The 15,195-nt window shown below is 41.9% G+C and overlaps 1 protein-coding gene across 3 annotated transcripts in view; it reads right to left on the reverse strand.

Annotated features, from left to right (window-relative positions):
• Positions 1–15,195, reverse strand: part of REPS2 (RALBP1 associated Eps domain containing 2) — a 202,110-nt gene that overhangs the window by 114,156 nt on the left and 72,759 nt on the right. For all 3 annotated transcript variants that reach the window (XM_057719142.1, XM_057719141.1, XM_057719140.1), the window contains exon 5: positions 8,604–8,701. In XM_057719142.1, the coding sequence (XP_057575125.1) occupies positions 8,604–8,701 (98 nt within the window). The remainder of the gene's footprint in view (positions 1–8,603; positions 8,702–15,195) is intronic.

The raw sequence follows: 15,195 nt of genomic DNA on the forward strand, positions 1-15,195 counted from the left end.
TTCCCCACCGCCTCTAAGTATGGATTCTGAAAGGCCTTACGGTGGCACCCCAATCAGTCATGATATTTACTGAATCAACATCTTTGTCCCATAACCATGCTTCAATCTCTATCCCAGGCACCCTCCTCCTATATCCTAGAGTCACCTTTCTTTCAATGATCCAGTATCTCTTTACTATTCTCATCCTGTAACACAGAACATTTTTGCCTTTCATGTAGAAGTGTCTCCCAGTGAAGAAATCAGGTGACTGCCATCACTTTAATCATTAAGAAGTGTGGGAACATGGGGAGCACCTGAGGAATCCCATAAGCAACCGCTACAAAAGATTTAGGCTGAGCAAAGTAAATTTCAGTATCATTCAATAAAATGTTTCAAAAATAAGGGATAGAAAATCTGAAAAAGAATTATAAATACATGAAGGAAATAAGTAGGAAAAGGAGGCTGGATACTATGAAAACTAGGACCTCTTTGTGGTAATAACAGTGACCACTGGGATATCTTTGGGTTCTAGGTAGATTCCGGAAAGTAGAACACATCAACCTTTCACCACTTAGGAGATGACCAAACTCCAGCTAGAGTTTGAAATCACATGGGGGACGAATCTGGTAAAACAAGATGTCAAACTGAGAAGAAGTTGCATGCATTCCGATAAAATTTATCAAACCAATTCTTCCTGTTACACACAAAGGCAAACACACATACACTCTCTTCCTCCCTCCCTGCTGCCCCTCGCTCCCTCCCTCCCTCCTCCTCTCCCCCCTCCATTTCAGTCAGAGGAAGAGAACTTAGTTGTTTGAGCAATGCTGAGAGGTCAACACACACACACACACTATGCTGACATTTACCATCCCCGAAACAGAAAATTTTCCTAGCCCTAATCTCTACCCATAAACTAATTCAACTTTACTGTCATAAAGGTAGAAACAAGAAATCAGTGCCAGTGGGCCTGAGGCGCTCCAGAACCAAAAAGAAGTGGGATCCCTAACCTCCTCCAAGGGCATCGGGGGGCCTGGGACCTCCTCTTGACTACCCAAGAGAAGTGCTAATTAAAACTACACCAAGATTTCACTTTTCACCTATCAGACTGGCCAAGATCCCAAAGTTTCTTAGCACACTGCATTTGCATGGGTATGAGAAAATACTTTCATACATTGTTAGTAAGTGTGTAAATAGGCACAGTCTCCAATTTGAAAATCTCTTATCAAAAATTTAAAATGTGGACTTCCTAGGTGGCGCAGTGGGTAAGAATCCGCCTGCCAATGCAGGGGACACGTGTTCGAGCCCTGCCGCAGGAAGATACCACATGCTGCGGAGCAACTAAGCCCGTGTGCCACAACAATTGAGCCTGCACTCTAGAGCCCGCAAGCCACAACTATTGAGCCCATGTGCCGCAACTACTGAAGCCCATGCGCCTAGAGCCCATGCTCTGCAACAAGAAAGGCCATTGCAGTGAGAAGCCCACGCACCACAACGAAGAGTAGCCCCCGCTCACCACAACTAGAGAAAGCCCATGTGCAGCAACGAAGACCCAACACAGCCAGTAAAATAAATAAATGAATAAATAAATAATATAAAAAAAATAAAAAATAAAAAAATAAAATAAAAAAATTAAAAAAAAATAAAAAATTTAAAATGTGTAGCCATTTACCCATTTATTCCATTTCTGGGAACTGATCCTACATATATACAAATACTGCGTGACTGCGAGTTCTAGGTATTGATCAGAGGGGACTGGTTACATGATTTCTGGCAGATGCGCACAAGGAAATACTATGCAATCGAAAAAACCAAAAAGATGAGGACATACTCTATGTACTCTTACAGAATGTTATTAAAGCTTATTGTTAAGTGAAAAATGCAAAGTGCATAACAGATATATAGTATGCTACCACACGTAAAAAATTGGAACTATATATTTTGCATATATTATATATAATTAATTACATATAAGAATACCTATATTCACTTGTATATGCATAAAATAATCCTCTAATGATACAAAATAAACGGGTCATGTCAGGTGCCTTGGGATGGGGAAATGGACGGCTGGGAGAAGGGGTGGGAAGGATACTTTTCTCTCCGTACCCTTTTGCATCTTTTGAATTGTACACATTTTAAAAATTTTTTAATTGCTCTGAAGAACAAGAGTATTTGAAAGCTCACAGCCCATGATCCAATAAAATAACAGCGTGGTATTGACTGCAGAATCTGAAACAAGCAACCAAAATCCTCAAGCTCTTTGGCTGCTGCCTAGTGAGGAAGGAGACTGACACTAGGCAGTGTTTGGGCTCCAGCCACTCAGGAGAACAGCACGTGGTCAGCCTGTGACACCAGGACTAGTGGAAGCGGCCCAATGCTGGAGGAGACTCGGAGCACTTCACAGGGGGCAAAGTCAGAGCTCAGAGAAAAGGGGCAAGGCGAAAGATTCCAAAATAAGGGGGAAAGGCCTGAGGCCCTACTGAAAAAAAAAACAAAACAAAAATGAACCCACACACAGGCCAAATGATGCCTTGCTAGGGACATCCTGGACCCTGAAAGAGCTGCCACCGGCCAGCTGCCTCCTGGGTCATCCCCCTGGGCTGAGCATCAGGGGAGGGAACCACAGAGGCTGGGACAGAAGCTTGCATGCCCCACTTGCTTCCTGCTTCTTTCTGTTCCAAAATCGGAAGACCAGCTCCCTTGAGACACAAGCCCCAGCCATTTCACTCCATCCCACCCTAATCCTTCAGCCACAATAATCTCTAGTCTCCACTCACCTTGTCCTCCCAGCATCCTGGTCCAATCTACCCATAAAATAGCTTTCCCACCACAGGAAGTTCTCTCAGTGCGGTGTCAGCCTTCCAGAAAGACTGTTTCACCCTGTTGCCATCAAAACTCTTAGAATGAACAATTCACTTGTGGTGACTATCAGTTCTCTCCGGATTTATGCCAACACCACTCCAAGCAGAGCCTGGGGGTCTTCATTTCTTTCACCACCCGTGACACAGGTCCTTGCTATTTAGAACCACTCCAAAAGGACCGAAGGAGCAGAGAGTACCCGTCTCTGGCCATAAGTACCTTTGGGCAGGGTGGGGGGCATGGCAAGAAATTGAAATTGAGTGAGAATGAGGGGAAAAGAAGACAACTAAGTTAAATAAATGTTTTTCAAGTTGCAGACTTTTAGATTAATATGGTGGCTGGCTAGCAATGTCTAACATCTCCTCCTCTACCTGTTCATCAGAAAACTTCCACAGAAAACATAGCCAAACCCCCAATTAGAATGGCACGGTGATAAAATTCTCTAAATTCTGTTTGTCATTATTTTGCCTTTGAAATAAGAAGAGCAGCGAGTATTGAGAATCTGCCCCAAAAGACTGTTAAGTTCATCCCTCCATAAAGAGAAGAAAAAAAAAAAATCACAGAACGTATGTGTAGGGTTTAAAAGTGAGTGTATTTGGTTTAAAATAAAAAGATATTTTTTTTAGTGGGATCTGGCTGGAAGGATATTTCATTTCCCAAACCAGTCTCCCTAAAGCCAGGTGAAGGTATACTGCATGTGTCAGACAGAGAAGAGGACCTGTATTTGCTGATGCAGAAAATATTCCTGGGATGACACAAAACAAACAGACTACACTGGCTGCCTCTGGGATGGAAAATCAAAGATCAGATGCCCGTCCCTCCAGCTGAGCCTCACAGATAAATGAGCAGATGAGCAATGAACTGTTTTTTAAGAGTGAAGAAACGGAAACCTCACACGTCCAAGAAATATTAGAAAGTTCTCACGCTTCGTGTCATCAATGGGAAAAAAAAGGATAGATGAATTCAGAGAAAGGAGAAAACCCAGAAGACAAGACCGAGGCTGGAGAGTAGGATTCCCATGCAGAAAACACTGACCATGTGGAAAATACTGAGCAGCTCTGCGGGGTCTGCTGCGACCGCAAGGGTGCTCAGGGCCCTGACGCCAGCGCCCCGAGAGCTGGGGCTGATCTGCTGGGAGCAGTGGGCAGAGAGGGGACAGGCTTCAGTCAAGAGAACAGGAGGATCAGATTCGTGTTTTTAAGATGACTTTTGTTCGAGAATAATGGATTTGAAGCGGGCAATGGTGGAAGCCGGAAGAAAGAGTCAGAGGCTAACAGATTAGATTAGGTGACAGGTGACAGAGGACAGCCTGAACTGAGGAAGTGCAGAGGAACAAACAGTTAAGAGAGGTATTTAGAAAGTGACTCGGTAGCTGATGGGCAGATAGGATGAGAGGGGCATCAGAGACAGTGAGCCGCGTGCTGGCCCAAGTGCCAGGGCGTGGAGCTAGGGGCGGGAGGGTGAGAGCTGCTTTTGTGGGAAAAGATGTATTTAAAGTGACAGTGGTGGAACTTTCCTGGTGGTGCAGTGGGTAAGACTCCACGCTCCAATGCAGGGGGCCCAGGTTTGATCCCTGGTCGGGGAACTGGATCCCACATGCCGTAACTAAGAGTTCACAGGCCATAACTAAAGATCCTGCCTGCTGCAACAAAGATCCTGCACACGGCAAAAACAGATTCTCTGTGCTGCAACTACAATCTGGCACAGCCAAATAAATGAATGAATGAATGAATAAATATTAAAAAAAAATAAAGTGACAGTGGGACATTCAAGTGAAGAGGTCTGGCAGATGGCAAGATGTGGCCATCAGCCTCCATGTAGCTAAAGAATGAGAACTGGAGCCAGGGATCCCCAACATGTGAGAGGCAGATGAAGGAGGGAAATTGAAATAAAAAGCTTAGGAAGAGGCAGTCACAGAAGCAGGAGACAAACCAGGAAAGGATGGCATCATGGACACCCAATGAGGGCATTTCAAGAAGGCGGTCACTGTCAAATGCTGCCAAGGGGTCAATGAGACAAGCACTTAACACAAGGTAGTTTCTGGCAACCGTGGCAAAAACAAAAGCGGTGGCATATGGTGGGAGCAGGAGGGATAACTCTAAACCCTACACCAGGAAAATCACAAATGACTACACAATCTACATGGTTAGGATCACTTGTGAAAGGTAAACCACAAAATGACCTATCAACACACCATGACAGAGAAGCAGGAAAGAAGATTTATTATTTCTTTACAAACCACTGTCAACCATGCATCAACAGAGGATGTGCTCAGTATCTGAAATTTCAAGGGGAAAAACATCCAACACCTGAATGAAAAAAATCAAAATTCCTAAAATACTAAGACTGTTCGTTCCAATGTCTGGGCACTGAATTCAACACAAGCCCCTCTGAAATGCCAAGCCCACGAGCTGCAACAGTGCTGGCCCAGTGTCCCTAAAAGCCTTTGCTGGTTCCCAGAGGCCACCTCTCTTCCAATCAGGCAGGAAGGGCTTGAACACAAGGCCACAGAGGAAGCTAGAAGAGAGCGAGGCTGCCATCAGCCCATGAGCATGGCAACATGGCAAATGAGTGACCCCGGCCCAGCCTAGCCTCATGCCCAATCCCTATTAATCTCCTGCCACCAAAAACCGCCACTTTACATCGTCTCATCTACATAGCTAACTCAGGTTGGCATTTGGCTTTCTGGAACATGGAGTCCAGCCAAACCAATTTGAAAGGCCTAAGAAGGAAACCTAAGAATTGAAGAAAGAAAAACACATCAACCATGAAAACCACAGGCTGCTGTTCTGAAAAAAATCCCCTTGCTCTCACCTTAAACAGAAGGCAGTGCTCCAAACAGGATGGGGGGGACCTCCACTGACACCAAACAAACATTAAGGGAATCAGAGTGTTGTAGAGTATTACAATAGACTGTTAAATCCATTCCAACTCATTCATGTTACAGAAAAGAGAAGGAACTTGCCCCAAGGTCATCCAGAGTCTGGCTGGACCTGGGTGAGAACCTCTCCAGCTTTTTTGCACGATCCCGCAAGTCCTTCTAATGGCCAATGGCTGCCAAATACTTCTATCCAGCCCCGTCTCTCCCCAGAGCTCCGGCCCCACATATCCTACCATCTCCTTGACTCCTCCTCCTCTTGGCTGTCTCAAAAGCTCAAAGCCCAACATGCAACACTGATCTCATGATCTTGCCTCAATACTTCCAACGCTAGTTTTCCATTCAGGGCTTCTCCACTTAACAGATGACATCACCGTCCATCCGGCTCCTGAGACAAAGACCAGGGAATCGTGTCCAGTGTTTGAACTCTAGCCCTACCGCTTCCTAGATGTGACCTTAGGCAAACTAAGCAAGGTCTTTATATCTCAGGTTTTGTCATCTGAAAGATGGGATAATGACAGGTGTTACCTCATAAGATATCTCTGAGCACCACGAGAGAGGTGGATAAAGTGCAAAGCTCATAGAAATCGTCTTTGTATGCGCAGCTCCCTCTATCCACTTGCCTGCTCTCCCCAGCCCCACCCCTCACCTGGTTAACACGGATCACTCCTTCCCCTTGCAACTCAAGTGTGACTCCCTGCTGGAAGCCTGCCTTGATCGACCCCTGCCTGACAAGGCTAGGTCCTACCTTCCCACCACCATTTTTCATCCTCAAAGTACAGTGTAATTTCCACTTACTGCATATCATAATTACATATTTAGTTTGTGATGGTCTGATCAATGGTCATCTCCTCCAACAGTCTATAAACTCCATGAGGGCGGGGACTGGGAGTGTTAGACCTCATTTTTGTATTCTCAACAGTACCTGGCACTTAACAGGTCTTTAGTAAACATTAGTTGCTTGAAGTGCTCAAGAAGCATGTTTACCAGCAGAAAAATGGACCTAGAGATTAGAAGAGAAGTTTCAAGACACCAATCCAAGGGAGAGCCCATGGCCATCGCAGCCAGGTGGCTACGTAGAAAGGGCCTGATGAGCCCCATCCAACCATGGTGAAGTTCAGGATTTACTACTTGTTTGACCATTATTCTAACAGTTCAGGATGCAGTCTCCACAGCACTACAATAGACTCTGCAGAAACATGCATGGCCACACCTCGCAGATTTTTTAGATGAATCCCAGTCCCTCTGATACCCTTCCTAATGTAACCATCACTCCACAGTGGGTGTGATTCTCATGTTTAAAAACAGATGTTTTTGTACCACAGGACCTCTAAATGCAGCCAACTACTCCATCTGGGGCTCAGCTGAAGAAACAACTGTCTATTCCAACTTGGGGGTAAAACTGAGCTCTACTGGACCTAGGAGAGAATGACACCTTGGCTCCCCAATGTGGTACCAATAAGGGATTTTCAGGAATATTTTTACTATTAATATTATATATTAATATCATTAAATTATTAATATTAATAAACACTCAATGTTTGTTTATACAGCAACTCTAGAACCTAGCCTCCTTGTAACATGGGACTCTAACGTATACAGAAAAGTATTTGAGAGAGCAGGTTTTGACACTGGGCAGGCTTGGTTCAAATTCTGGCTCTGCCACTTACTAGTTATGAATGAAACCTTAGACCCATGACTTGGCCTCTCTCGGCCACAGTTACCTCACCTATACTAAGAGATACAGCAATACCTAGATCCGACAGTTGGAGGAAGCATTACACACAAATACACAGCATATGGCTGAATTATCTACCATCTTTACGAAAATTCTTTGTACACAGAGTTCCACCTCAGAAGTTAAGTTCTGTACCACACCTAACACAGAGCCCCATCCCCAGAGGCTATAAAGTGGAAAGCTCAACCTCCCTTAGCCTTGTTGATTCTCTTCTAGAATACCAGCCCACTTCTTTACGGGACTATCTGACATTACCCTTCTATTGTGAGGCGAACTCCCTGCGCATAAATGATCCTTCTTCCTAAGCTGGACAACTGGAATGTTATACAAACCACCCTACTTCCTCTCCTCTTTAGAGTCAAACAGCCAACCCAGTTTTCTCATGGTTTCTCTCATGCTGACACGCACACGTGCACACACCCTTTTTTGGGAATATGACTTCACCAGCATAGGACTCAGGGGTACTACACAAGATAACAGTTGCAGACACAGAAAAAACAAGAGCTCTATGTCCAAAGGAAACACTGGAGAAAGGGAAGCTGAAATTTCCTAAGTTGTGGTGTAGCCAGGAGAAACTGAGAGATCACTTGTGCTTCTGACATATCGTATCGATTACAAACAGGAAACTATATTTGCTGCCACTTGTAGAATAACTGTTCTCCAAACAGCACTGAACTAGGCACTGAAAGAAAATACAGGAGAACCACCTCTGCCTTCCAAAGCCTGCAATGTAACTGGAGGCACAAAACAAATGGGCAACAGCAAACTATGCACTTCAATAAGATTCCATCCCAAAATAATACAGAATAAGGCAGAGAGAAGCTAGGCTGTTTTGGAAAAAGTAGAGGCCTCCTGAAGGAGGTGCCTACTGATGAAGCAGATAAAGGTGGAAGGACATTTTAAACATACCAAAGATTATGAACCAGCCCAGGTTAGACTAAAGACACTGAGGAGGGGAGAAATATACACAGTAGAAAAGATTTATGAAAATACACAAGCAATAGAGAAAGAAGTACAATATTTGCATTAGGGGTCAGTTTTATATCCTCCTTACAAAAACAAAACAACAAACAAACAAAAAACAGGCCCATCAAAAAGCCATGCTCCCGAAGTCTCCCACCGATATAACCCCACAGCGACGTCACTTACCCGGATAAGGGAAGCCTGATGTCGAGGGGGTTTGGCTCCTGGGCCCCCCAGTGAGGGTCCCTCGGGCTGGACAAGGGGCTGTCTAGCTTCATAAGGAGCTGAAACAACAGGAGGGAAAGTCAGCATGGTACGCAAAGATTCCACCCCAAAATTATGATTTCATACACAAACTGCTACAATGTCTCTCTGCTCTTCAGGGAAGAATTAGCAAAGGAATTAGAGTTTATACACATAGGGACACCTAAGGCAAACAAACCTTGGTGCCCCTGGGTATAATTTAACTGAACAATCTAAAGACAGTCACCCAATTCATGATAAGGCAAGAAAATATTTACATCAGGTTAAGATTAGGAATAAATTGGAAAAGTGGAATGGTGTGAACCTAAACTGGCATAGAAAATAATGAGTAGTTAGAAAAGTTCCATGTTTAGTGTTCAAATTCTAACTATAAGGTAAATTCTATATATACTCTGCTATTTAAAAGGCTTCCATTCATCAAATCTTAGGCACGTGCTCCAATCAGCTCTATTGGTACCAGAGCTGATATTCAGGCCACCATTGGTCTGACTCCTGTCTCATTCTTCAACTGACACTAAACTCAGGAGGTAAAAAGGTGGGTGTTACTCACTGCCTCTACTCCCCTTCCTCCCAAATAAAACCCAAAACATGCAACTCAATGCAAAATAAATAATTCTAAGAGCCCCTTATAAGAGGTTGAATAAGGAGCTAGAAGTACCACCTTTCTCCAAGGGGAGGAATATAAAATGAACCCTAGAGATTTCATCACTCTGAGATTCAGTGTCAAAGTAGAACAGAGACCACAACTAATGGCTCAATAAAGACTCTCCATGTGCAGTCACCCAATGAATGATATCCAGAAGGTGACTTTCAAGAATACTTAAGAGCTTCAAAAATAAAATGGGTGCCAGATTCTAGAAACACAAAAGAAAATACAAAGGAACATCTGAGCACCTACAATGTGCCAGGCATTGTGCTAGGAACAGATGTTTATATAACATTCCTCATTTCAGCCACAGAGCAAACCTCTGAGGCAGAGATTATTCCATTTCACAGATAAGGGAAACTGAGGCTCAGAAAAGCAAAATACCCACAGTCACACAGGCTAGAAATAGAAATGAGAAATGTAGGCCAACCAAGTGTACCTTTAGGCCCAGGAGACTGACATCACAGCCCATGCTCTTAAGTGAGAAGGTATCTAGAATTGATACACCAGAATAAGATGTATAAGAAAAAGTAGAACAGATATTGATTTTAAGATAAAACATTAGCTATCAGAAGAAACAGGTAAAAAGAGTCAAAAGTAGTTGCCTCTGCATAGAAGGAACATACCTCAACATAATAAAGCCCATATATGACAAACCCACAGCTAATATCATACTCAGTGGTGAAAAGCTGAAAGCACTTCCTCTAAGATCAGGAACAAGACAAGGATGTCCACTCTCACCACTTTTATTCAACATAGTTTTGGAAGTCCTAGCCACAGCAATCAGACAAGAAAAAGAAATAAAAGGAATCCAAATTGTAAAGGAAGAAGTAAAACTGCCACTGTTTGCAGATGACATTATATTACACATAGAAAATCCTAAAGCTGCCACCAGAAAACTATTAGAGCACATCGATGAATTTGGTAAAGTAGCAGGATACAAAATTAATATGCAGAAATCTGTTGCATAGCTATATATTAACAACAAAGTATCAGGAAAAGAAATTGAGGAAACAATCTCATTTACCATCACATCAAAAAGAATAAAATACCTACAAATAAACCTACCTAAGGAGGCAAAAGACTTGCACTCAGAAAACTGTAAGACACTGAAGTAAGAAATTGAAGACGACACAAACAAATGGAAATATATACCACATTCTTGCACTGGAAGAATCAATACTGTTGAAATGACTATACTATCTAAGGCAATCTACAAATTCAATGCAATCCTTATCAAATTACCAATGGATTTTTCCCAGAACTAGAGCAAAAAATTTTTTAATTTGTATGGAAACACAAAAGACCCCAAACAGCCAAAACAATCTTAAGAAAGAAGCATGGAGCTGGAGGAATCACATTTTCTCACTTCAGATTATACTACAAAACTACAGTCATCAAGACAGTATGGTACTGGCACAAAAACAAAGACACAGATCAGTGGAACAGGATAGAGAACCAAGAAATAAATCCATGCACTTGTGGTCAATTAATCTATGACAAAGGAAGCAAGAATATACAGTGGAGAAAAGACAGTCTCTTCAATAAGTAATGCTGGGGAAAGTAGACAGCTACATGTGAAAGAATGAAATCAGAACATTTTCTAACACCATACACAAAAATAAACTGAAAATGGATTAAAGACCTAAATTTAAGACCAGATACCATAAAATTCCTAGAGGAAAACACAGCCAGCACACTTTTCGACATAAATCGCAGCAATATTTTTTTGGATCCATCTCCTAGAGTAATGGAAACAAAAACAAAAATTAAAAAATGGTACCTACTTAAACTCAAAAGCTTTTGCAGAGCAAAGGAAACCATAAACAAAACGAAGACAGCCTGCGGAATGGGAGAAAATATTTGCAAACAATGAGACTGACAAGGGCTTAATTTCCAAAATATACAAACAGCTCATACAGCTCAATATCAAAAAAAAAAAAAAAAAAACCCAAACAACCCAACAAAAAAAGGGCAGAAGACCTAAACAGACATTTCTCCAAAGAAGACAAACAGATGGCTAACAGGCATATGAAAAGATACTCAATATTGCTAATTGTTAGAGAAATTCAAGTCAAAACTAAAATGAAGTATCACCACACATTGGTCAGAATGGCCATCATCAGAAAACCTACAAATAATAAATGCTGAAGAGGGTGTGGAGAAAAGAGAAACTTCCTACACTGCTGGTGGGAATGTAAATTGGTACAACCACTATGGAGAACACTATGGAGGTTCCTCACAAAACTAAAACTAGAGTTGCCATATGATCCTTCAATCTCACTCCCAGGCATATATCTAGACAAAACTCTAACTCGAAAAGATACACGCACCCCAAATGTTCATAACTGCACTATTCACAACTGCACTCTTCACAACAGCCAAGACATGGAAGCAACTTAAATGTCCATCAACAGATGAAGGGATAAAAAAAGCTGTGTTGGGACTTCCCTGGTGGTCCAGTGGTTAAGAATGCGCCTTCCAATGCAGGGGACACGGGTTCAATCCCTGGTAGCGAAACTAAGATCTCACATGCTGTGTGGCAACTAAACCTATGCACCACAACTAGAGAGAAGCCCACACACTGCAACTAATGAGCCCACGCACTGTAGAGCCTGCACACCACAACTAGAGAGCCCATGCACCACAACTACTGAGCCCACACGCCACAACTAGAGAAGCTTATGCCACGGGGCAACTAAATCCATGTGCCACAACCAGAGAGAAGCCCACAACGAAGAGCCCATACACTGCAAAGAAGACCCAGTAAAGCCAAAAAAACACAAAAAACATGTGGTCACCTAATCTATCACTTTTTTAGATTCCACATATAAGTGATATCATATGAAATTATTCTTTCTCTTACTTCATTTAGTATGATAATCTCTAGGTCTATCCATGTTGCTGCAAATGGCATTATTTCATTCTTTTTTATAGGTGAATAATATTCCATTGTATGTGTGTAAAATACACACATACACACACACACCACATTTTTTTTTGGCTGTACATGTAAAAGAATGAAATTAGAACACTACCTAACACCATACACAAAAATAAACTCAAAATGAATTAAAGACCTAAATGTAAGACCAGACACTATAAAACTCACAGAGGAAAACATAGGCAGAACACTCTATGACATAAACCACAGCAGGATCCCTTTTGACCCATCTCCCAGAATAATGGAAATAAAAACAAAAATAAACAAATGGGACCTAATGAAACTGAGAAGCTTTTGCAGAGCAAAGGAAACCATAAACAAGACAAAAAGAAAACCCTCAGAATGAGAGAAAATATTTGTAAATGAAGCAACTGACAAAGGATTAATCTCCAAAATACACAAACAGTTCATGCAGCTCAATATCAAAAAAACAGACAACCCAATCCAAAAATGAGCAGAAGACCTAAACAGACATTTCTCCAAGGAAGACATACAGATTGCCAACAAACACATGAAAAGATGCTCAACATCACTAATCATTAGAGAAATGCAAGTCAAAACCACAATTAGGTATCACCTCACACCAGTCAGAATGGCCATCATCAAAAAATCTACAAACAATAAATGCTGGAGAGGGTGTGGAGAAAAGGGAACCCTCCTGCACTGTTGATGGGAATGTAAATTGAGACAGCCACTATGGAAAACAGTATGGAGGTTCCTTAAAAAACCAAAAGTAGAACTACCATATGACCCAGCAATCCCACTACTGGGCATATACCCAGAGAAAACTGTAGTTCAAAAAGATACATGTACCACAATGTTCACTGCAACATTATTTACAATAGCCAGGACATGGAAGCAACCTAAATGTCCATCGACAGATGAATGGATGAAGAAGATGTGGCACATAGATACAATGGAATATTACTCAGCCATTAAAAGGAATGAAATTGAGCTATTTGTGGTGAGGTGGATGGACCTAGAGTCTGTCATACAGAGTGAAGTAAATCAGAAAGAGAAAAACAAATACCATATGTTAACACATATATATATGGAATCTAGAAAAATGGTACTGATGGACCTAGTGGCAGGACAGGAAAAGAGATGCAGACATAGAGAAGAGACTTGAGAACACGGTGGGGGGGAGGGGCTGGGATGTAGTGAGAGAGTAGCACTGACATATACACACTACCAATTGTAAAATAGATAGCTAGTGGGAAGCTGCTGCAGAGCACAGGGAGATCAGCTCGATGATTTGTGAAGACCTAAAGGGGTGGGATAGGGAGGGTGGGAGGGAGGCTCAAGAGGGAGGGGATATGGGGATATATGTATACACATAGCTGAGTCACTTTGTTGTACAGCAGAAACTAACACAATATTGTAAAGCAATTATACTCCAATAAAGATAAAAGAAAAAAGTGATAGAGGACTTCCCTGGCGGTACAGTGGTTAAGACTCCACGTTTCCACTGAAGGGGGCACGAGTTCAATCCCTGGTTGGGGAACTAAGATCCCACATGTTGTATGGCATGGCCAAAAACTAAATTAATTAATAAATAATAAATATTTACAAAACAGAAATAGACTCACAGACACAGATAGCAAACTTATGGTTACCAAAGGGGAAAGGAGGGGAGGAATAAACTTGGAATCTGGGATTAACAGACAGACACTAGTAAATATAGATAAACAAGGACCTACTGTAAATCACAGGGAACTATATTCAATATCTTGTGATAAGCTATAATAGAAAAGAATCTGAAAAAGAATAGATATATATAACTGAATCACTTTGCTGTACACTGAAACACTGTGAATCAACTGTACTTCAATTTTAAAAAATAAAAATTTTTTAAAAAAAGAAAGTAGTTGCCTCTGGAGACCAGAAACAGGTTGAGTGGGAAGAAGTATTACTGCGATTTAAACATTATTTTTTAAAATACAGATAGCAGTATCTGCCTCTGAGGGTTGCAGTAAGTAGAAAATAGTGCACATAAAGAACTCTGAACAATGCCTGGCACATAAGTCTTACCCAACAGGCATCAGCTATAGCTACATCCAGCAAAGGAGACTAGCAGGAGCCCAGGAGAAAGGCAAAAGAGGGGCTCTGAAACAGACTGGTCCAAAGATGCTCAGTCTAATTTAAAACATACACATACACCCCATTAGCCAGGAATCATGGCAGACTCTTGCACAGAGAAACGACCCCAGAAAAACGTATTCCTAGAAAATTGTCCTAGAAGCAAAATTCCTTTCCGAAAATGCATAAATCCAAGTTTAAGGATCATGATGTAGGAAGGGGTAACAGAAACTTAGAAAACAATGTTTCAAGAAAAAAAGAGTGCCCACAAGGAGATGTCACTTCACTTGTAATAGAATAGCTAAGATTAAAAACACTGAAGAAAGAAACCAGAGTACCAACTGCTGGCAAGGAGCACTGAACTCTCATACATTGCCAGCGGGAGTATGCAGCCACTTGGTGCAACTCCTTGGCAGTTTCTTATACACCTACCCTAAGGTGCAGCAATTCCACTCCTAGGTGCCAGGAAAATGACAACATGTGTCACAAAAAGGCTCACCCATGAATGTTCATAGCATCATTATTCATAATAGCCATCCCTGGAAATAACCTAAATGTCCATCAACAGAAGAATGGATCATCACACCATGATGCATTCATACAATGGAACAATACTGAGTAATAAAAAGGAACAAACCACTGAGACACACAACATGGAGAATCTCAAGCACTATGTTGAGGGAAAGACATGAAGAGTATGGTCATTCAATATGATTCCATTTATATGAGGTTCTAGAAGAAGCAAAAGTAATCTATGGTGATAAAAATCAGAACTATGCTTGCATTGGGGGGCAAGGGGCATGGAAGGAGTGACTGGAAAGGGACATTTCTGCAGTGATGGAAAT

The sequence above is a fragment of the Hippopotamus amphibius genome, chromosome X, assembly GCF_030028045.1.
Source record: "Hippopotamus amphibius kiboko isolate mHipAmp2 chromosome X, mHipAmp2.hap2, whole genome shotgun sequence".
Classification (NCBI taxonomy): Eukaryota; Metazoa; Chordata; class Mammalia; order Artiodactyla; family Hippopotamidae; genus Hippopotamus; species Hippopotamus amphibius.